General features: G+C 40.9%; 1 protein-coding gene across 22 annotated transcripts in view; it reads right to left on the bottom strand.

Moving 5' to 3' along the window:
• Positions 1-5,163: 5,163 nt before the first annotated feature.
• The window catches only part of TCF7L2 (transcription factor 7 like 2), a 178,803-nt gene continuing 159,247 nt past the window's right edge, over positions 5,164-24,719 (bottom strand). For 3 of the 22 annotated variants that reach the window (XM_030452959.1, XM_030452957.1, XM_030452961.1), the window contains 7 exons: positions 21,507-21,647; positions 20,508-20,667; positions 19,638-19,745; positions 14,748-14,796; positions 14,092-14,142; positions 12,839-12,911; positions 5,164-7,500 (listed from right to left, as the gene is read on the bottom strand). In XM_030452959.1, the coding sequence (XP_030308819.1) occupies positions 7,077-7,500; positions 12,839-12,911; positions 14,092-14,142; positions 14,748-14,796; positions 19,638-19,745; positions 20,508-20,667; positions 21,507-21,647 (1,006 nt within the window). In that variant the 3' untranslated portion in view covers positions 5,164-7,076. Of the gene's footprint in view, positions 7,501-12,169; positions 12,243-12,829; positions 12,912-14,091; positions 14,143-14,747; positions 14,797-19,637; positions 19,746-20,507; positions 20,668-21,506; positions 21,648-24,719 lie in introns of all 22 variants that reach the window. The other 19 variants (XM_030452958.1, XM_030452960.1, XM_030452962.1 and 16 more) reach the window with 15 other exon arrangements.

Here is a 24,719-nt window from a genome sequence, read left to right as displayed (position 1 = left end):
ACAGGCAGACATGGGCGTGGGATAATGCTCATGGCATAGAATTAAGATTGCACAGAATGAGTGGTATCAGCCCTGCTGTTCCATAGGAATTCAAACCATTAAAAAAATAATTAAGCCCCACCAATGTCTTCCCTTTAAAAGTCAAAACAACAATAACAAAAAGACCAGTCAGGTTAATTACACTGGAGCAGAAAGGAATCTCTAAGATGTAAATACATTTCCATGGACATTAAAAGCCAACTCCTCACTAAAGTGTTTTTCTTTTACAAGCAAGCAAGAAAATGCATTGGATAAAACAAACTTTGCTTATTTTAGTTTCGACTCAATTACCTGTTAATGGAAAAAATCTGGCACCACTAATAGTGAGGCAGGAATGAGATCACTGTTCTGGAGGCCTGGTTTGTCAGGGAAGCTTGCAACAAGAAGTGCATTTATCTGCCTTTCTATAACCCTTTTCAAGCACTCTGTCAGGGAGCCCAAACTGAACAGCCAGTTTTAGAGGAACTTGGAACCTACTCCAGGCCCCCTTGGCCCTCTGGGAGAAGGAAAATTATTGTTGGCAAGTCTGCCTGGCTCCAGAAGTTGATCCAGTGCCCCCCACTTGCCCATGCAGCAGCAGACAGAGCTAAGAATTTTGTTATAATTAAATAACGGAGTGCTGATTGGTTGCTGGAGGTGGTCTTGAAACTGGTGTTTAAGGCAGTGGAGAACAACGGTTACTATTCATAGAAAAAGCAGAGTCTTAAAATCCATCTGTTTCATTCCAAATTTAGGCCAAAAAAATGCTCACTCACTGTCTTTAAAAATACCACCTGCTTAGCTATTTTGTATAATGTGCCATTATATAAGTTTGAAGGAGGAGCAGGCAGGGAGGCAGCGGGGGCTGAGAAGTGGTGGGGGGAACAGCTTAAAAAGATATAGTTAGATCCAAAAATACCCCAGCAGCATATTCAAAAGGGAATACAAAATAAGGGAGCAAAGAAGATATTTTCTGAGGAAGATTAAAACCAGGGTGCTTGCTAATGCTTGAGAACCAGCTACTACAAATGGGCTTGTTTGCAAATAAGATATTTTTTTCTCATTGTTTGAGAAAAAGAAACAAACCAAACATCCTTCTTTCTATACACACCCAGCTCCACTCCTCACCATGCTGTGATTACAGCCTTTCCCACCCTGCAGATCTTTTTGATAGGGGGCCAGGCCAGGGTATCACAGCCTGGCCAACAGAGCCCCTGTCATCTCCTGGACAGGGGTCTGCTTCCCTGTGCTGAGCTGGTGCAAGAAGCTAAATCAAAGAACTGAGGCAAGGAGCTCATCACACCATGGACTTTACTTTTCCAGAGCATCTTTGCTCTGCAAGCAGTAACATCAGCAAGGCCTGGTGTCCTGCAGATGTGTCTCCTGCCTCCCCATCGTCCTTCCTCTCCCCTTGCCTTCCTGCTGCAATCTTACATAATATTACATATCACAGCTGCAACATTTCCACTTTTCCCTGTGTCCATAACTCTCTCCCATGTCCCTTGTTTCCTCTGACACCCCAATGCTCTCCATGTCTCCTGCCTAATCTCCTTGGCCTGCCAGCTGGGCAGGAGAGAGCAGATGCTGGTCCAGAAGTAGACGCGTGATAATTGGCCATCTGGACCCTGCCAGAGAGAATGGATAACAGCTGAGCTCTCCCTGCCTTTGCTTCAGCAGCAGATCTGGAAAACCTCTATTCTCAGCGCCAGCAGATATTTCCCTGGAACTCACAGGGACTTTATAATCTCTGAGAGTTTGAATGCTCCTGTCAAATCTAGTTCAAAATGCCAGAAGATTCAAGAGTTATCAGGAGAGGGTCAAACAGATGGACAGGCAGTGTGATTTCATGATCTCCACTGCCTTAGAGATCCAGGCTAACACTCACCCACCCCAAGTAAAATGTATTTACAACTTCAGAAAAAGGGCAACTCACAGAACATGGATGTACGTCATTAATGAATATTTTGGATAGATCCTTGAAGAAAATCAGCCGTGGGGTTGGCAGATTCTTCTCCTCAGAGAGTCCCTAAAATGGACTGATGAAATAGTGACCAATGATGAGCCATTGGGATGCCTTCAGCTGTAGCTGACCTGCCTTAAAAGTCTCAGGGTGTTTTCCAAGAACATCATTAAATGAATGCCAAGTACCTTTCTACTCCTTTTGATGATACAGCCGTTCCTACAATCTTTGAGCAAATTTGCATATTCCTAGTCTTAAGCATCCAAGAGCTTTAGTCTTTCTGTCCAGCACAATCCACTGGTTCTGTACTGGAATTTAATCTTCAGCTGCAGTATTTCTTCCCAAAAAAAGCATCCAAAATCTTTTCCTGGAGTCTTAGGTGGCAAAACAATGTAGCTGGGTAGCACTGTCACACACATTCATTTCTATTATTAATTTATTTGCTTTCTTATTCTTCTTCTTATTATTGTTGTTGTTGTTATTTTATTGTTATTATTTTATTATTAGCTTTCATAATTGTTAAAATGGCCCATGAAACTGTTTTACTTTGAATTCTTTTCATGTCTTTTTATGCTCTAATGAAATGAGCAGGACTCTAAAGATTGCTCTTTTTCCCTGCCTTTTCCTTCCTTTTTCTCTTTAAAGCAAAGCTTAAAATCATGTGGCACTGCTTTATTGAGTCAGCAATTGCTTAAACTTCTTAAAATTCCATACACTAAGTGGAAAATGAGAATTAGAGAACTAATGGAAAATAAATGTCCCCAGAACATGCACTACATAGATTTGCTTCCTTGCCCTTTCCCATAAAACCTGATGGGAGCAATACCTAGTGAATTAATCACTGCTAGCAGGGCCCTGTGCTGTCCAATCACAGCCCCCTACAAGGACACAGCCTGCCACTTTTGTCACTGCCCTGCTCCAGAGGTTGCCCTCACCTGTGTGGCTCTGGGGGTGATCAAACCATAGCCCTGTAGCTCACTGCCAACCCCATTTCACACCCACAGTTTATGGGAAGGGCTGAGTTCCCACTGTATTTCCAGTGTACCTGATCAATCCAGTCCCTCACTGTGACTCCAGGGCACAAAGGGAGAACATATAAATACTGGCAATTTTCTCCCAGGAGCCCTGACCTAGAGCAGATCCTCCAAGAAAGGGAAATTTGGAGGAAAATCTGAAGCCCTTCAAGAGGCACAGACAATGCAAAACCTATGGGAAACCCAAGCGGTGGCTTTCCCAGGAGCATGCAATTGTTTTCCACACCAAACACAAATTCCCAGCACATTCACCACCATTTCTGAGCTCTGTTCAACCCATCTTTTGAACACATGCTTCTCTCACTCCATACACAGAAGGAAAACCGATTTGCTCAATGTTTTTGGGCTCTGCTTTCTGAAAGCTTGCTAATAAAGCAGCAAGAACACACTGTTTCGCTGAATATATGAATCCTACCTTAATGGTGTCTCCTTTGAGTCATGGCATTCAGAGATGTCCCTGGAGCACTATGTTTTACATGAGAGGAGAGCAGTTATCCCCAGCAGAGATGCAGCCCATGTGGCTGGCTGATGGATGGCCATGCTCTAACAAGAGTGAAAACATTTAGAAAAAAACAAAATTCCCTAGAAACTTTAAATAACAGGTAAGTAATTTGAGCATAGTACACAATTTGCTGCCTTGCTAACAACAGCAAGTTTTGGCATCTCCAACAAAGGCTTTGCTGCAGCATCCTCTTGTCCACTGTAGTCTTGCCCCACTCGTGCTGCCCACGCACCTATTGTAGGTGACAAGGGGACAGGTTCCACTCACCTGGTGCTGAGTTGTGGCAGACCACAATAGGAAGAGCATCAGGCCTTGGATCATGGGAGATAAATGGAACCTGGAAAAAAATTCATCACAACTTAACCCTTCTAACAGGAAATGTTAAGTAATACCTATGTATATTACCCTTTAATAATGCATTTGAAACAAAAAGGGTTATGGCACGTAAACCAGTTGGTTAAAAAAAAAAGTGTTAGCAATTTAAAGTACTATATATTTTGTTTTAAACATTATTTACTACTTCACCCGGTACTTCCTGGCTGCTCTACAAAGAAAATTCCTTCTGCAGCCAACAGACAACAACTTGCATCCAGTGATGGTTTTATAAGACCTCACAGTAAGGGAGAGCATGCTTTCAGAACCAGGGCTGGGTGTCCCAAAACGGCCCTGTTCCCAGGTCTCTGAAGAAAAACAACTCTTTTCCTATACAAGGAAAAATACTTACCCTTCCTGAAGTCAAGACTGACCCCTTCCTGAAGTCAAGACTGACCGAAGAGAAATGCATTACCTCAGCAAAAGAGTGGCAAGATGGCATGAAAAAGCCTGCTCTGAGACCTTTTGCACTGGGTTGCCTTTGAGTGCCATTGTAGAAATTACTATGGTTGAAATTTTCCAAGATGACTGGGGCTATAGTGACATCCACTTCTGAGATATTCCTTGAATTTATGAAACTTAGATTCCTACTCCATTAAAAAAAAAAACAAAAAAAAACCACAACAAAACTGAAAATAAAACCAGCAACCCAGACAAATCAGAAATTTAATTACAATTCTTGCATTTAAGTTCACTCTCACCCTGCTGTATCTGTGGGCACTGCTGCATTTGGTGGATGATGCATGCTCAGCACTGAGAGCAGACTGTGGTACAAGGGATCATTGCATTTAAACAATAAGAAAAAAAAAAAGGGGCTACTTAAACTCTCCTATGTGACCTTTATACTGCATCAGTCCTGAACTATGGGATCAAATGCTGAACAAAAGGGTTTTCAAATTAAAGGTATCATCCATCCTGGGCTCCTGTCCCCCAGTCAGGGGCACTTTACAGGGAGGAACAGCACTACCTTATCTCACGTGCTATTCACCTTTTGGCAAATCAGATGCCATTTGCTTTAAATAAAAAGGATTTTCAGCCACTGCTATTCACCCGAAAGCTGGTTGCATGGGGAGAGGGCTGATGCAAAACAGATTTAGCAGCATGGGAACCCAAAGGAAAGAGAGGATTTCTCACCACTGGAGCTGGCTGCAAGTTGCCACAATTTGCACACACACACACACACAAAAAAAATATCAAGGAAGTTTTCCACTTGGGCTGTACAACTTTTTGGCCAGAGTAAACTGCAGTCAATGCATAAATGAGTTGACAAGTCATTCTCTGCACATACTAAGTTGCTTTTATTAATCCAGAACTGCATGCTACAGATACTGTACAGCATGAACATTTATTCATTACAAAAAATGGCTTCCAAACCATTAAAAATGAAAATCGGAATAAGAGCATAAAACAGAACAGTAACATCACAACTGTTAGGAAACATTCAAAGTATTCACAAAAAATGTTATAGTTAGCATCTTAATAAACCAGAGAAAAATCTGAGACAGTTTTACAATCGCTTCATGTCAACTACAATGGCACTGAATGAACAGATGAACAATTTTTCAGCTTTATACAGCGTTTTTTGCAACATCAACATGCCTAGGATTTTTTTTTGTTTGTTTTAAGTTTGCTACCTACCTGTATGTAGTAAGTGTACATAAAAGTGGCAGTCTGATTTTCCTTTTATGAATAATCTAATATACAGAATTTGGCCCTTAAGGGTTTATACCTCTTCATTTTAAATGCTTTCCGGACAATCTGCTACCAAACACGTCTGTTATAGGTGACATTAAAACTACATACATATCTACCTATGTAACATCACAGCAAAACATGATGAACAAAAAAATTACAGCATTAAAAAAAAATAATAAAGTTGTTGGGAGAAAGTTAAAAGTCACTGAGAATTTTGGCACATAAAAATTTTGCACACAGCCTACAGTCCTAATGTCGCAGGGGATTCAGCTGCAGTTCAGAACAGGAGACACTTGGACCTTGCTATTTTTCAAACAGCATTGCTAAAAATTCCCTTGTTAAATTTTCAAGTCTTTTTGTGTGTAATGGCTTTTAAAGCAATTAGGTTTTTTTATAGTACTGATCCTTGAAAAATGCATCTGCGAATGTCCATTTGGTGGCAACTGTGTTTCATATAACAAAAAAAAAAAAAAAAAAAAAAAAATCATGAAAGGAAATCAAAAACAAAAATCCCGGAAAAAATATATATATACACATTTATATATAAACTTAAAAACCTTGTACAAATGAGTTGTTATATATAAGATGCTTACACTAAGGGGAAAAAAAAACCTTTATACAATGTTTCAAGAAGAAAAAAAAAAAAAAAGTGGGAAAAAACCATTTAAAAAGGGACAACATACAGATACAACAAGCAATTTCTAAAGCAATAAATACTACTGGTCCAATAGCGTTGTGATACTTTTAATTGTTGAGTAGCATTCCCTCCCCCAAAAAGAACAACACCATGGAACAAGGTATATTAACACATTTTTTTTTAACCCTTTGTTTCTGTACATTTAAACAATAACAAGTAACATCACAATAAAGGTTGTTTCACACAAGGAAGAAAAAAAAAAAAAGAAGTAGTAGCGGCACTGCATTCACTGTGCCCTTAAAGGTTTAAAAACCAGATGTAAAATGATTGGTTCGCAAGCTCGTATTTAATACAAATAATAAAGAACCAATGCCTCCGGCAAGGGCTGCTTCAAAATTGCTTCTTTTTTTTTCTTTTTTTTCTTTTTTTTCTTTTTTAATTTTTAAAATCAGTCTTTAAAACTAAGCTATTGGAACTACATAACAATTATGTATATATATTTTTTTTTTAAACGCTACAAAGACTTTAAACAGCTGTTGATAAAAATTTTGGCAGAATCATGAGGCTTTTCTCATCTACATATTTCAAAAGGAGAAATTGAAATAAGAATGGGTCAAATATTGACCAATGAACTCGATAAAACATCAACTAATGTAGCCACGTGGCACGAATTAAAAACGAAACTGAGAAACGACGAACGACGAACAGCGGACAACAAGGAGGAGGAAAAGAAAAAAAATTAAAGGGAAAAAAAAAAAAAAAAAAAAACAACTGAAAACCAACAACAAAAACCCAACCCCAAATCCCAACAGAATTCAATCCCCCTGAAGGAAACGGAAGGGGCTAACGAGGCTAAAGCTATTCTAAGGACTTAGTTACAAGGGAGAGTGGCTGGGGCTGTGTCCCTGCCAGCGAGCTGTGGGAATGCAAGGAGGACGTGGAGGGCTGTGCGAGGGATGCGGCCGGCGGGAGGGCAGCCGGCGGGTGGTCCAGGGCCCCGTTGGGGCAGCTGGCGGCAGGCAGGGCGCCGGGCTTGCTCGCAGCGCTCTCGGCGAGGACAAGCGAGGATGGCGGCGGCATCATGACCAGGTGTGCCAGCGGGTCAGGCTTCAATGAGAGCGAGAGGGGTTGCGTTTGTTCAGTCTGTGGTTTTGAGTCTCTGGAGGGGGAGGAGAGCATGGCGGGGGAGGACGGAGGAGAGTCTAGTAAGCTTCCATCTGAAGAGGGTGGGCTGACGCAGCTGCCTTCACCTTGTATGTAGCGAACGCACTTTTTTTTTCTCCTAGAAAGAGGGAGAGAGTTGTCTGTGAATAAAGGGCAGAGATGCTGGTGGAGAGAGTCATCTAAAGCAAAGAGTTGCCAATTGGCTACTCTGGGCTCTGCGCCATCCTGGGGGTCTGGCAGGGTGTCCTTGGCACCGAGCCTGCTTGGGAGTCTCCCTTTAGCTAACAGATTTGGAAAGGGTCCAACCAATTGTCTCTTTATCCCCCTCACCTTCAGGTCACCTCCTCCCCTGTTTTAATAATCAGAAAATAGGTAAGATGTTGGAGCCCACTGTGCTAATCTACAAACTCAATTTTCCTCCAAAAAAAAAAACAAAAAACAAAAAACGAAGTAATTTAATCCTTATAAAATAAAGGCTCTGAATAGTTGATGGCATCTCAAGATGTCCTATAATGCTGTCCAGCTCATCAGGGCTACCTCTACACCTGCATCACCTGTAGTGTCTTACGATGCTCTGCCCTTGGGAGGCAAGGATGACTGCACACTACTGCCCATTGCTTTTTCCTTGGTTAAGAACCACACCAAACCCAGAAAGGTCACAGTCAGACAGAGGTATATACAATAGAGGGAATGAGAGAGAGGGGAAATAAAAACAAAATGAACAGACAAAGCAAACAGAAGAAAAAACAGGAAAAGAACAGGATAAGTAGAGCATGATCCAAAATAACGAGAATAACTGGTTGTATGGCCTGCAGGTTGTGGCTTTAAATCGACTCAAGTTTACTTTTTGTTTTAAGGGAGAGTGGTAGATGTAGGAAGCTGCTCATCTGCATTTTGGGGCGTTTTCCTCTAAGAGGCCATCCAAGTAACTCCAGAGTGGGATCCAATTTCAGTAGGTGAAAAGCATGACAACAGGTACAAAGGTGAGGAGCAACATGGAGCTTACTTCACACCAGGGAATATGAGAGTCTCGCAAGAGCTGCTCATCTTAAAATAAATAAGTGACCCAACAGAGATCTTTTCTCCTCTCTCTGTCCACTTAACAATGTAAAGGAGCAATGAAAACAGATGACAGTTTCACAGCATCTCACTTGCCAAGTATATGCAAGACAATTCTAGCAGCAGGACAGAAATAATGAGGCAAACAACCACAGCATCTGGCAGAATGATGTTCAGTGGCAACCTTGACCCCAATAATGATGGCTCTCCAGTCCTGCTATTCACAAGCACACTTTCCATGGGGAGTGCTGAACTGCTGTTGCACAGCCTGAGGTGTATGACAAAGTTGGTCTACAGCAGCTTTGCCACAAGACCTTTGGACACTCAGCTAAGCTGCATAAAGCCACGAACATAAAGGAGTAGGTTGTTCCTCCTCTCCAGTGGATACCTCACCCTAGCTCAGCAGCTTCATCAGAGGAAGTGCTTGAGTATGGCACAGCAGCTGAGTGTTGCTGAGGGACATTCCTCACTTGCATAGGTGCCCCAGCTCCACTGCTGGCCATCACCGTTCTCCCCTATGTACGGCACCTGCATTTGACTTGAGTTAAACCAAGAAGTGCTGTCCAGGTGATGGCACTAGATGTTTCTTGACTGCAAGGGAGATCTAATCAGCTTGATCCTGGAGTTAAAATACACCATCTCCCACAGCCAGGAAGCGAACAGCAACCCTGGCACCCCATCTTTCTACCAGCCTTACTGAGGGACCAGTGCTGTGACATCCCTTCCTCCAGAGACTCAGGCTCTGCTCCACGTTCCACATGGCAAGTTCAGCAGTTAGGGCTAAGAGTTTTAACCACGTTAGCCTGCAGATCAATGCATGCTAAAAACTAAAGATAACCATGCAACTTAAATGTTAAAATGAAAGAAAGAAAGAGAGATAGAAGACAGCAAGTGAAGGCTGTAAACCATGCTTTATTAGAGCAACGTTAAAAGACAGAAAAAAATTAATTTGGTGGGCTCAAAACAGAACCTGTTAATTCTTCTACCATCAACAAACAATACAGGAAGCTTCTGGCTCTAGGCTAAGGGCAGCTCTTCTGCTCTTTGTCCCATTTCCTCTCCTCTGTCTCAACAATCCCTATCTCCAGCTGTGCATCACTAACAGGGCCTGCTATTTAAGGTCTGTGGCCTGAAAGGAAGAGTTCCCATAGCAAAGCAGGCTTAAACCAAATCCACCTGACTTTCTGACTCAGTGGAGTTAACAACTTTTTTAAACCTAAACCAACTTGTGACACCTGAAGTAATTTTCCTTTGGCTAGGATTAAGGGAGCAGATTGCTTCTTCTGCTTCAGCTGTATATTAAACACTTCAATAGTGTGAACACTTTTAATCTGAAAAGCCATTTACTTAAATTATGATGGCTCAAGGGGGAGACACTCCTCCAGCTTGTGCCATTCCCACCGTGTGTTATCTGTGGTCATGTATTTTTCAGGCTGAGGTGGGATAGAATGTAAAGATGGTAAAACCCCAAACCCCACAAGACAAATGTTACCAGAACAACACCAGGTGTTGTCAGCCTCTGGTGAGGGTGAATAAATAAACTTCCAAGGAACAATCTGTGCCTCAAGTTTTGCTCTCCTAAAGTGGGAACAAAAACATTACATACCCCTCCCTCAGAAGCATTAGCGAGGATTATTCACTATGTGTTGCTCTGGAAGTGTTAACTGCTACATTGGTCCAGCAAACATCAACAGACCTGACTGTGCTTGAGCTGCCCTTGAAACCAACCCCAGGACAAGCATCAGGAAACCTGTAAAGCTGCAATTGCCATGACTGAAAGCCACAGACAAGGGTTTATTCAGTTGCTGTGACCAAAGGTGTCTCAGATTCTATTGCAGTAGCAAACTTCACACCTTTAGCACCCACCTAAGATGCACTATAAAAAGTTACCATGCTACAAAACACAATGTTACAATCGTTAGGATCAGAACTAGGAGAGAAATGCTCTAAACTCTACCTAGGGGTACAAAGCCTCCATGCATTGAAAACATTTAAAAGTTAAAGAAAAGGAAAAAAAAAAGGCAGCTGTCTCTATATCAGAAAGTCTCAAGCGATCGGCTGTATCACTGAAAGGTACTACACCGCCCAAAACTGGTCTCAAAAAGTTCTCTTTGGTGAGCTGCAAAGATTTCTGACCAAAACCTGGCATGAGTTAGGAGAGGATTTATGCTTCACATGTAACCTAAGCACTGTACAGATCAAATCAAAAGTCCCGTTTCTGGTAAAATGTAGTTTTAAAAGTATGCTGTTTACTTAAGCTGCCAGACTTGTTGATCAAGCAACACAAACATGATTTGCCCCGAGTTCTGGTACTTGGCATCCAGAGCCTGATGTGCTTCAAATACTCTATCTCTAGACTACATGCAAATATCTGCTGATAGCATGTAGCTAACTAACCACAGAACAAAGCCTAATTAAACACAGCAGTCAGGTCTTTGGCTAGCATGAGACTTGAGCCTCCTGACACCATCAAGTGGCTACCCAGCTCCTGGGGACTGAATTCTTCTTCCTCCAAGCAATCGCTGCTTTCAGAGCCTGTTTACCTTAAGTACTGGTTCTGTTATTTAAGCCCCCAACACCTGGTACTGGCATGCCTCAAATGGGACAATATGCAATCTGCTGAAGACACTCGTGGTGCCTTAGCTATTTTTTTGACACACACCACCACCCTCGAGCCCTGTTATCCTCCACACTAAGCACAAACAAGACTGCGTGCATACACAAAATACGATGAACATCTGATCTACATTCTAAATGAGATGAAGCACATGGGACTGGCATGAGTAAGAGGGGGAAAATGTGGGAGAGGAATCACTACACACAGAGTGTGGTTTGGGTTTGAAATACCTACCATCATAATATTCCAAATTCAAAGACTGCTTGTATCAGAACAAAGAAACAACAAATTTAACCAAATGCGATCATACAAGGAAAAAGGAATGAGAAAAGAACTACTCGGTATCCCTCCACCAAGAAAGAAGTACATACTGAGTTATACATGGAATTAAACTCCAGTAGAACATGGGCTGTGAAATTTGGGCTCTCTGATGTCTTTCATCTCCTTTTAATGCTGGAAACTGTCCTTCTAAAGTTGTAATTATTTTTTTCTAAAGCTCAGGCATTTACAGCTCAATTGTTGGGATAAAATTTAGGAAAAAATTGTATTTCCAGAATCAGAAAAAATCTCCTGACATCAGATAATTTAAAAAACTGGTATCTACAGAAATCTTACCGAGGCATAGAAGCCTCCAGGTAGCTATTTAATTTTGCAGACAACACCCCAAAAAATTAGTACAACATAAGCTGTAAACACTGGCTTTTACATCTCTGATCATGACAAAAACACTAATGCTGCAGGTCTCAGAACCTTTAAAAAAAGCCTTTGGAGGCAGCAGACATAGACCCAAATTAAAGACAAAATAGAAATGTCCATTTTGCTGACAATCTGGAAAAAAAAATCAAAAAGGTAAAAAAACTGCCAGCTTCAAGGACTTGAAGTTTTCTTGTTCCCAGTTCTACCACCAGGGAGAGGTTATTGGTAAAGAAAGAGAGAAAATGGCATTAAATTAGCAAGAAATTCCAAAGATCAAAGATTATTAGCAATTGATGCTGTGGGAGAGAGAAAGGTGGGGAGTGGGGAAAAAAGATTAAAAAAATAAAATCACACAAATGCACTAAGAGGACAGATTGCTTTTATTTCCCCAAAGGCCTAATGGGTAGTATTATACCTGCATGGTTTGCACCATAAACTCTGTCGGTCAAGCCCGAACAATGCCCGACACTTCTTTGGAGTATTTGCATCTGTTAGCATAAGGTAAACACAAAAAATACAACACAATGGTGGATAGAGCTCATTTGGACTGCGTCATCTTAGCTACAGCTACGTTTAGCTTTCAATCACCTTAGTTTTATTTGGTAATCTCCCCACGTACCACGGGCAGGAAAGAAAACAGGACTTTCACAGTGAGCCAAAAGAAAACAAACCAAAAAAAAAAAGCCTCTTCCACACGGCCGTGTGTCTGTCCCGTGTCAGTACCGCACTCAACGCTGTGTTACCAAGGGCTTTGGGAACGACCTTCCTTGGGTGGAGGGAGCGTGGTTGAGCCACGGATTAGAGGGGCTTAAGGCTGATGCTGTTTTACAGTGGGTTTTTGGCTAGCAGCAGCAAAGAAGAAGGAAAAAAAAACCAAAAAAACAAACCCAACAACAACAGAAAAAAAAAAAAGTAAAGCAAAACCCTTTCAGAGAGACGATAACTCATAGCAGTGTCCCACTCCCTTGTGTCTTCCAGATCACAACACAGAGCTACAAAGCAACAAGGCAGGAAAAAAAAGGGGAAAGTACCAAATAAACCAGCTGCAAATCAGCCATAGCGAGTCTGGGAAAACTATACACACCTGCAGGGGCCGCACCAGTTATTCTGTTGATCAAGGCCAAAGCGCGCTCGGCATTTCTTAGGAGCGCTCAGGTCTGAATGAGTTCAAGAAAAGCGAGCAGAAAAGGGAGAGGGGAAGAAAAGAAAAGGGGAGAGGGGGAGAGAGAGAGAGAGAGAGAGGAAGAGAGAAAGGGGGAGAAAAAAAGAGAAAGATAAAAATAAGGAAAAAATAAAAATAAAAAAGGGAATAAAAATCAATGTCCTCGTTATTAATTACAAAATATTGACTTTTGATTTAAAAGTTAAAAAAAAAAAGTGATAATCACATTTTTATTCAACTCTTGAGATTAGCTGTTGCAATTAAAGCTGCAGTATCCCTTTATAAAGGACTGTTTCTTTCCCTTTTAAAGGAGCAGGTAGAGGAAAGTCATTGTGGATGGTCTAGCAGGATGTTTCAGGCAAGATTTATTTGGGCTGGGTATTTTTATTCTTTTTTTGAGGGTAGGGGGAAAGGAAGAAAAGGAGCTGAGTATGGAAATTAGATCCTGAACATGCTTTTTTTTCAACTCAGATACAAAATAAGAGGAAAAAAAAAACAAAACAACAACAACGAAAAAAAGGAAATTATATCTCCTGGGATAATGCAGCTTTTAGAAAAACATTCAATTTATTTGTTTTTATTAATTTGTATTTAAAAGAATGGATAAGAATAAGCAGATTGTGGAATGAGTATGTTAGTATCAGCCAGAAAATAAAATGTAAAAGCATGGCAAGGTGCTGAGTTAGTAGAGCTAGTGAATTGCAATGCATAGGCTTGAGCAGCAAGGAGTATAAATAAAAAAACAAATAAATAAAATCCAAAACTAAAATAATAATTGAAAAATGCATATGCATGCTAATGTGAGAAGACTTAGTGGGAGCCATGAAAAATGCCATTAGATTAAGGAGGTTCATTACTGACTTGCTTCCATTCTTTATCAGTCTCTTTAAAGAAATACTGCATATTCAATTTGCACAGTTAGTACAACTCTTGTGTTATTTTTACTGTATTACTGTTTTAATAGCAATTGTTACAAAAACGAAAAACAAAATTAGAAAATACTATGAAACATATAATAGATATAAAGTTATATAGATAATAAACACTATCAAAATGTGTGGATGGTATTTTTTCTTAATGTCATAAGTGTTCAATGTTAAAATCTATAATGGCAGAAAAAAAAATTAAAAAGCAGTTTATAAACTATTTTAAATGACTCAAAATGACGTTAGCACCTGTAATCGGAGGAAGTGAAAGGCAAGGATTTAGGAAACATTCGCTGTGTTCTGAAAAAAAAGAACAAATTATACAAAGGCTTCAAAAAAACTAAGTCAGGGCTTCTTCAAAATTCACTATGAGATTGCCTATGCAGTATTTCTAATTTCTTCTATATAGAATGGCAAACCTCCTTAATTTAAAATGGGTGCAATTTACCACTGTAAGGCATGCATCAGAACATACAGGTACAGCCCAAATTAATACCAAACACATACATACGTACGTACACGCACACACAGATGCTCAAAATAAGCAGAAAACTTTAAAAACGATGGCATAGGCATTATAACTACGGCTCTGCAGTTAAAGGCTTTGCAATTATTATGTACAAATTCAGCTAACGTCACAAGAGATTCTTACATGCAATGGTTTGGTTACTAGTTTTAGAAGGGCAATAATGCATAAATATATAGAGTGCATTAAAAAAAATAAACAACAACAAAACAAAACAAAAACCCAAACCCTAAAACAGAACAAAAAAAGGCTGTCTAGTATAGGGGCTGGCTGCCCGTGAGGTCAGGAATTTCATACCCACCTCCCCCTCACCTAAGAGTGTCACACCAGGGTTGCCAAACTTTCTCTAAGCAAGAGGTTTAGACTTATTTTTACTTACCATTGGTCTCTCCTGGCTGCTTATCCCTTTTCCTCTTCTTCTTCTTTCCCTGCAGGAAACATACACAAATGAGAAGTATTAAAAAGAAAACCAGGATGTGTCTCCTTGCAAGACAGGGATGGGGCTGCGGCCATGGTGAGAAGCTCACGAGGGAGGACACTGAAGTGCGGTGCTGGCTCGCTCATGGTGCAGGAAGGCTCAGGGGGGAGGGGATGGAAGGGTGAGAAGTGGGTGGCAAGGGGATGCATGTGCCCCAGGTATGGCCCTGCCTGCCCGCCCTGTGCCTTTCTGGGCAGCCTGGGTGCAACATCCCCCCCATCACCATTACCACCAATGCTAACACCCACCAATGCCATAAGCAGCTGGGGAGGGGGCAGAATGACTTGCAAGATGTTTCTTTTGAGATAACATTATCAGCACGACAGAAATTTCATTTCAGAATGCTCCTGCTTTAAAAAAAAAATCATTCCTGGCCAAGTTTCTGTGGGGTGGGGAAAGAAAGGGTGGCAAATGGAGACTGAAAGTGGAAGTTCCTCAACACTCAAACCCAACTGGTAAAGTAGACAAGGAAGTCACAGTAATGAGCAAACCTGAACCTGCCAGTTTATAAGCAACTGCCAACTTAGAAAGCAAAGCCAGGAGGAGAAAAAAAATCCAGGTACAACTAGAACTCTGTCCACATTTTGCTATATCACAAGAAAAAATTACCATTAATGTTTTGCTGTCTGCATCCCTTTCCCAAATACCCTCCCACAAGATGATGCAATTTGTGACAGTTTCTGTCTGGAGAAAGACCCTTTCTCCTTTTCCCTCCAGCAGCCTGAGAGAGGACATGACTTCTGTAAAAACCAAAAGATTTCTTTTCCAAGAGAAGAGCTACAAAAAGCATGGCTCAAAAGAGAAAAGCTGATTTCTAAGAAAACTTTCCTAACACTGAGCTACAGGGTTTGAAGAGCATATCAAAAAGACCACTGCAAGGGGACAAAGTAATTTCATTTTCACAGCTCCCCAGAAGCTTAAAGTGATGACTTTTGTGCAAGCAATGTCTACTGTGAACAGCACAGAGATCCCTGCTTCAGAAGATGTAGTATTAAGAGAAGCTGATAAAAATACATCAGGTCAGCAGTACTTTGTGGTCAAAAGAAACAAACATCTCTTGGAGGAAGGAATCTCACAGCACTTTTAAAGGGCTGGATGGATCTGTGAGGAAGCCAAGAAGTTCTTCCACATGGTGGACATCTTTCTCAGTAGGTTGGTCTGACTCCCAGCTAGACAGTACTGGGCTTCAGCTTGGCACATCCACTACAGCATTTCGGGATATGTTCCCTGGAATGCATTGATTAAAAAAAATCTCCTAAGCATGAATGCTGGATATTGACTTGTTGATGGATTCTGAATATGTTGACGTCATATTTTTCCACCCCAAAAGCTGCCTTTCTGGCACAGGGCTTATGTAATCATTCCTCCTTGCTTGCTCAGGGTTGTAAGCTGCCACCCTGCTACCCAGACTGTGACAAGCACAGTCTTGTTCATGAGAACCTTCTGGTAAAGGGAAAAAGCTGTGTGCAACATCAGTTTTAAAGGATTTTTAAACGTTGTGCACGTAATCCTGTGGGCTGGATGCTCTGACACCTCTGAGGTCACTTCAGGGGATACAGAAGTTTGTTGCTCTGAGTTAATTGCTACAGCAGCCACCAGTCCAACATGGCAGGCAGACAAGATAGACAAGCACTGCTCCTGAAGTTCCCTGAGAATAAAACCAGGGATAACACGGTACATCTTGAAGTTCATATATCACATAAAGATACAAGAGGCTCAGACTGCTCCATCAATATTGATCTCAGTGGACAGTTACTTTCTGTCAGTGAATTTTTGCCAGGGTTACAACCATGTGACACCAACCAGTCAGTTGGCTCAGGACCATAAACCTGATTTTTATTTAACCTCAAGGAGGCCACTTGAATAATTAACAGACTGCATTTTCTGGCAAAATTGCTCAATTTTTGCAGCACATTTGGCAATTCAAGGGCTATTCCAATTTGAGATCTTAAAACTTCTTCACACAATGCCCAACCAGAACAGAGCTGAGGAGTCATGCACCATTTAGAAACTCTTCAAGACAGGTATTAAAGTACCATAATCCCTTTAAGGGATTAAGCAATCTGTTAAAAACGGATGGAAAAAAAAAATCTCTTAAAAATGGCATACAACAATGTCAGGCAGGGTCCAGGTTCCTTTTCAACATGAACTTTGGAAACTGTTCATAACAAAAAATTGACAGAGGTCCCACTAATTTCTTTTACACCCTCTTCAAATCAGTTAGGGAGAAGAAACACCCAGCATCCTTGTTCAATTTCTGTGCTACAAGAAGATATTTGATTACGTAGCTAAATTAATACAAGAGCTTAAGAAAAGAATGATGGCAGCAGTTTTTCAAGGCTCTTCAGAAGACACCGTGCTGCCTTTTCCTCTGATTGTTTTCCTAAGACTTGGGCAGATGGTCTGGATCATTTTCCATCATCACACTATACAAATTCTTAGGCTGTGAAGGTGGATGTAAATATTTGCTAATCCTTTTGGCAACTCCCTCTACAGAGCCAAACCAACATGAGTTTTGACAGGAATGCAAAGTCTTTTGGTACTAATTTTCTAGGCAAGCATCAGGTGAGATGTCTACACCCTTGCACACTTTTGAGTCCAGAACTCAGTGCTGCTTAACATCTTATATTAGATCTCAAAAAGAGCAAATGTGCCTTGTGACACCAACAAGCTGTGAGGGATTCTCTGTATCTTCCTCTCTTAAGAGCAGGTTGAAACATTTTTTGAAAGTGCTGCTCCTGTTTCTGAAGACCTGGGCTATAGCTGGCTGTTTCCTGGTGCCTGATGTGAGGTGCCTGACAATTTAACCATTTCAGGCAGCCCAAATGTGCTCCACTTTTAGGTGAGTGAAGGGCTTGAGACCTCACAAAATGCCAAGGGAGGAGGGGAACTCAGAGAGCTCTGAATGGACCAGGAGAGGAGAAATAAATCCTGTGGCTGATGCAGTCCTGTGATGGAAAGGTACTGTGCTCTTCTCAGGCAGGAAGGTTCCCCCTGAAGGTCACTTGGGGGTACAGCATCAAGCCGCTGGGAAAGTGCCAGCTTTCTCATCCTGTGCTTTTTAGCTCAAGAAGAAAGGGTTTCTCAGTGATCACACGGTGAGGACAAAAGTAAAAGGTCCTAAACACTGAAGGCTTTGTACATGCCCATCTGTCAGTGGCACAGTCACTGAGCAAAATGAGCATTGCTGAAACCTCAGTCGAGCCTCTACTCCCTTTTGAACACCCAAGAAGATGATACTGCGCAGTAATGAGGAACTACCTCAAACCTATGGGCCGGCAGTCTTGGGACAGACTATACCAGAAAGAAAGGGAAAATGTGTTTAAGCAGGAGCAGTGCCTCATGAGGCTCAACCAACTCTCCTCTGAGGAGCAAGCATGGCTACACCTGCAATGGCAAACAAAGGAGGGAGAAAGACAGAGCCCAACAGAAAGAAATGATGATCAAGGAAAAACAGAACAATTTCAGAAAATGTCCTTAAGAACATATTGCTGAGTAAGTGAGCATGTCTATTTGCCACTGCTGAAATGTTGGAAGAACAGAGACCTGATGCTGCGCTGGGCTTTGCTGCAGACTCTGAACCAGCATCTGAACCATTCGTAGATAGAAAAGCATGGATTCTCAGAGGTAAACATTGCCACATACACAGGACACAGTTTGTATGATTAATAGCAAAATAGGATATTTATGGTAAAATAGGAAGTGATGATGATGATCATGATGATGGAAGAGACAGTCTTCCACAAAACCAAAATGTGTAATGCTATAAATAACTGGTATCAATCTTACAGTGGCTGGTCCCCAGCCCTGCAGGGAAGTCTGCCTGGTGGGTAGGGAGCACAGTTCATTCTAGAATTACAGACTTTGAAAGGTGACTTCTTTTTTTTTTTTTTTTTTTTTTTAAATAATGAAGATGCTGCTATAAGCCTATTAAAGAGGGTTTAGATCTCCCATCAATCCACAAATCTGCCAAGAATTTATGAGCTTGCAAACACTTAATGCCACATGCACCACTTACCCTTCATGGAAGAAGGGGTTATGTACTACTAGTAAGTATTTGCAACACTAGCTTTATGTTGTTAATAGATAAAAAAATCTGCTACTTTAGTTTTAGCTCCTAAACAATCTTTCTGAAAGGTGGAAGGGGGAAATCAATCCATGAACTGATCACAAACTCCAAAACATATTTTTTTTTAATGAAGGGTAAGAAATGAAAAAGAGAAACAATCTAAATATACAAGAGTAGAGCGTGGAATAATTAAATTAACCCCACTTGAGAGTAAGACTTTCAAACAAGTCACGCTTTTGGTTTTGCCAGTCCTTCTCTGAAGCCAGGATAAGTCATTCTTCCACTTTCCACTATACTCTCACACAGATAAGCACAAGACACTAATTACTAATCTTTAGGGTGGAAAGGAGGGGAGCTGCACCTGGGGAATTTTTAATTTTGTTTTAAAGAACAAAATTTAAAATGACCAGCAAGCCAAACAGCATTTTCAGATGCTGGTAAATGTGAAGCCAAGAGTTTCTTCACAGAGATCTACCGTCGTACCCCAGTTCTATCCTTTTAGTAGTCCCAGCCAGGATACCTCTTCCAGGCAGAGGGCTGAGAATTATCCCCAATAGTTTTAATATTGCAAAGGGAAGCGTCTGTGGTTGTTACCAGATTGAGATCCTGAGGCACGCTTTCCAAGTAGTGCTTGTGTGCAATGTGTGGTCGTAGTTCAGCAGGTCACATACATTTCTACAAGCTCTACTACTAAAAAAATTTCCACCTACATAGGAACCTACATAGTTATCCCGTGCAGACCAGCCTGGGTACAGCTGCATATGAAGCTGTCGTTCCTTTCTTGCTAGTTCATAGTATTTTGCTTGTTCTTCTCTGGATAACGCGTGCCACTGAGGTGGAAAAAAGAGAAAAAGACAAAACAAAAAGCACAAGTGGGTTTTTTTCAAGCACGTTAGCAGCAGAGTATATCACTTAAATATAAAGACAGAGAGAGTTGATTTTAATTGAAAAAGACATAAAAACAGATGATCTGGCACACTGCCATTCATATTTTATTTATAATGCCAGATTATAATTCCAGTAAACTCAACTGACTTGGAATTTATAATTTACATTCACTCAGCTCCTTTGCCTCCTGATGAGAGAAGAATTAAGAAAACTAAACAAAGAGCAGGGGAGAGGGTCCAGAAGCTGAACCACTTGTTGTGAGCCTGATCTGTTACAGATTTGCAAGTCTTCTCATCCTCCCTTCCCCATTGGCACCCCCTAACTTCTCCTGGCTCTCACAGGTGCTGGTACTGGTACTGTAGTTCTCAAAGGCTTTTTCCATCCTCATTTACTTTTCTGCCCATTTCTAGGGCAAAATAAGAAATCTGAGATTTTTCCATCTCCAGGTGATGGAAATAACACTGAAATAACACTGCTATTCATTAACTCCCCCTCCCCCCACCTTTCCCTGTGAATGACTCCACTGACAAAAAGTGTCTGTAAAAACAAAAACCAAAAGGCCTTTGGGTTTAGTTACTTCCCTATCCCATATGAAAAGAACTGGAAAACACAGAGATTAAGAAGGATGCAAGTCCCTTTCTCTGCAAGCAGTGTGAATCCTACCAAGTTTCAGATCCTGCTTGTGGTTCTCCCTTGCTACCTACCCTTCGACCGAGGATCTGGTTGATGGCTGCACTCTCTTTCAATGTGCATTCTGCTACAACTTTTGCTCTCATTTCCTTCATATACAACATAAATGCATTAAGAGGTTTCTTTATGTGTGGCTTCTTTTTCTCTTCTTCTTTTTTGGAGTCCTGATGTTTTCTGAAGGGCAAAGATACAACAGACATAAACCTCACGGTGAGAAGTCTAGTGAGTTTATTATTATATTAATCCCCTCAATCCCTCTAGCATTAATCTTCAGAAAATGGGTATCTAGAAAGAGGACCAGATGGTTCTCCAGGACCTTCACCCTCGCTGCTGTATGAGAACAGTTTTAAGAAAACTTGTAAGAAAACTTCTCACATTTACACACTATCACCAAGTATCCACTCAGCCCCTCAGAAGCAGCTTGAAAGGACACTCAGGAAAATGGGTTTGTGAGCATGAGGGCAGGAGAATTAGTTACACCTGATCATCAGTGGGAACCAAAGTGCTATCTTTCTGTTTCACCTGTGAAATGAAAGGCACAAAGCATCACAAGCAGTGGGAGCAGAGAGGTAGACCAAGGCTCTCCTTGCTTCAAACCTAAACTTGATACCAGCACTGTCTGGATCTTTGAACAAGCCATTTATATGCTTTGATTTATTGTCTCTTGTTGTGTATCTGGCATCTCACAGCTTCAAACTGGGTACCAAGTAACAAGAATACCAGTCAAGAAGCAATTGAGTCTTACGAAAACTCCACTTCCTTATTAAAATGGGTGAAATCAGTAACTCCTTGACTGTGTCACAGAATGGCTCTGAAAGACCATTACCACTATTTTGACACACTTTGGTGGTTAACCCATGTTCAAATCAATTAGAAGAGGAAAAGCAATTTAAGAATACATATGTATTTTGCAGCACAAAACATTCCTGCAAGTCCAAGCCTTTTAAAAGACATGCAGGCACAGGTGATGCTTTGGGTGCCCTAATAGTAAGACCAGGGAAGCAACAACTTACGAGCTGTGGAGTGAGCCGACGTCGCTCTGGGAAGATTCCTGTTTGACTGTTGGGGTGACTATGGCAGGATGAGGGATTCCAGTTGTGTGTAAACTATGGTGTGGCGGGACCATGTGTGGAGGAAACCTAGAGGAGAGAAAGCTGTGTAAATCGTCAGAATAAAAATGAATGAATGGGGAGGGATGTGTACACACATTAAGAAAAAAAAAAAAAAAGCATATAACAAGCACATGACAGCTAGACAAAGCATATGAAAGCTGGCAGCATTAATTAGCAATAAATTAAACATAATGACTCTTCTAATGTCATTAAAGCCAATCTTCCCCTTCATTATCATTACTGACATGAGACATCATGATTTTTAACATCTTTTAGAAAAGACAAATTCAATTGGATGAACTTGGATGAAAGTGGAATTTCAGCTACCTGCAAGAAAATCCACCAGTCCGTTTCTTTGCTATGAAATTATCTGTGGTAACCAAGGAATCAATTTTTATAGTTCTGAATCATGTTGTGAATTTGGGATGACATCTTTTGTTGCATATTGACAGCAAAATAAAATATTAATGCCAACACAATCTAGATGCATTTTTATAATCCTTATAGATGCCTCATTAGCTATATTTTGTTGATGGAGCAAAAGAAAATATTTATTTGTGCCTAATAAATTTCTGAGCCACATTGCTTGAAGGTGGGAAGATTGTGGAATTAAGACAATTTTGACCTGTTAAGGTAACCCAGAAAGGTCTAAATTAATGCAAAATAGCAGTCTAGCCTTTCTAAAGAGAAAAAAAATGTTGCCAGCTTAATGGTTTATGGTCATATACATGGAGAGGCCCTGATCCTGCAACTGGATTCGGTGCAATCCTTCTGCACGAATCTAATTGCTTGGTCAGGGCCACAGCAAAAACATGGCACAATCATTCAGACTTTTTACTTTTAACTGAAATAAATAAACTTCTCAAAAGCAAGATTGACTTCTTAATAATATTTCCCAATAGTCTCAGAAAGGTTTTGCAGGGAAAAAGGAAAGCACATTATGACTGACTGCCTTTCCTTAGAAAAACTCCACTGAAGTTTAAAGGTTTCCAGGGAATGCAATCTAGACTAAAAATTTGGTTCAAAAATAACTTCCCCAAAAATCCAAGGCTAAAGTGATTATGGCAAATGACAAGGTTTTTATCACTGCAAATCCCTACTCTCATCCTAGATTTTGAACTGGTTTTGTCTGCATAAAGTACCCTGAGAATATGGAACACACAATGGGATAAAGAATTTTTTCTTCCACCATCAATACACAATGACTTTTTTCTATCAAACTGGATTTAAAATGGGGTGATACACCACAGATAAGTAGACTATGTACAAGTGTTAGAAATATAATGGATATTCTCTATTTTTTGCTCACTTATAAATTCCATTACTGAGTTTAATCCCCCCCCCAATCTGCCTAGACATTCACTACATTCACAAGATGACACAGTGGTACTTTCATGAACACGAGATACTGTCCACTACGAGTTCTGAGGATCTTTGTCTATCAGCTGGTAGTACTCAGGATCATTAGATAGAAGTATTTTGTCTTTGAAGGCAGTGGTGGGAAAAGCAGGGACTAAGAGGGAGAATGTATAATTGTTTAAACTGCAAAGAATTGCAGCTCCTCAGAAAGGCATGGAGAGATGGAAAGGAGGAGGCTGGGATGGCAGAGGAAGAGGAGAAAGGGCAGCAGAATGGTCATTCCTCCACAGATTTTAACTTCTGTTGAAGCCAATGGACACAAATCTCCACATGGACTGTAAAAACACTTTACCCCCTCTCTGGAAAAAGGAGAAAGTAGTCAGGAGAGAAATGAATGTTTGGGGAAAGGCTCTGGTGCATGGCAGCTCAGAGGAGACAACAATGGTGAGGCTGCAAGAACACCCATATCCTGGTCCCACCTACACCACAGAACTGCCTCGCCACCAGCAAGACACAAACTGGGCCTTAGTATTGTTTTCTTCTGCTCTCCCTCTCTCTATTTTTGTGCCTGTGTGTATATTTTGATTGGACATACTCAAAGTTTGTTCACACAGTGCCCGGAGCCTTCAGCCACAGCACAATGCAAATAATAAAAACTGACAGCAAGAGCTTGTTTTAAAAAAAATAACTTACAAACATGGGCGAAAATAAAACCCGCGGCAAAATCCTGACTTCACTGAAATAAGTGTATAAGTGTAGTGATAAAAATCTGGCCCACATCCTATCAAATGACTCTGTCTTAGGCAAGATTCAGTGTTGAAGAGAGGACTGTGTTGCTGAGGCTTGCTTGGGTTCAATCTGGTGCAAGAAGCAGTGACAATGAATGACCAAGATAGAGAAAAGCCTATGCTCAGGGAGCAGAGAGGAAGAGCAATGCTCATTTGACTTGAGGACTTGACTTGACTTCCCTTGAGTGGGAAGAGCAGTGGGCATGTACCAGGAAAGAAAAAGAGACAATTGCAGTGGTAACACAAAAATGTAAGGCTAGGAGAGTGGACCTGAACAAGGCCAGACTCATCAATGGAGAAGGTCTCCCAAATATCACAAAAGACTAATGACAACTGGAGTTAATGGGGACAAAAGATGGTGTTTGTTAAGCTTCTGAAGAGGATCCCATCATGTGGCTGGGATAAGTGGGTCATGGAATAGTTTCTCAAATAAAGACATGGTCAAAAATTAAAACCACTGAAAAGTGAACTCTGTCTACAGGGTGGGTTGTTGTGTGGTCAGGATCTTAGAAACAAATTCAACAAATATATAGGCTATTCACTCTGTTTATTTTTTATGAAGATTTAAGTATCTCCAGCTACTACATAAACAGAAGAGAGTGAAGAAAATCAGAAAAAAAAAAAAGGTAAGTAACTTCCTAACCCAAATTATGGGAAAAAAATGTTTTCCTAATTACCATTTTGGAGAAACAGAGTGAGCATTTAGTGGGGATGGTGACCAGGTGAGGACGAAGGACAGGGGAAGAGGAGAAGCCTATGTTCATATGCTGTGTGGAAGCCTGGAGGATGGCAAAACTTCTACTGACTTGAGATTTTTACCTACCAAGCTCAAAACTTCAGAGATACAGTAGCCTTCAACAACAGGCAGCTGCAGGTCAGTAGTTATTTTCAGGGTGACAGCTTCCCCACAGAACTTGTGTGGTCATTACCAATGACCATTCATTATTTCACACAGAGCCTCTTTCCC

Source organism: Calypte anna, chromosome 6 (assembly GCF_003957555.1).
Source record: "Calypte anna isolate BGI_N300 chromosome 6, bCalAnn1_v1.p, whole genome shotgun sequence".
Lineage (NCBI taxonomy): Eukaryota > Metazoa > Chordata > Aves > Apodiformes > Trochilidae > Calypte > Calypte anna.
This window is presented reverse-complemented; position numbering and strand designations above follow the sequence as displayed.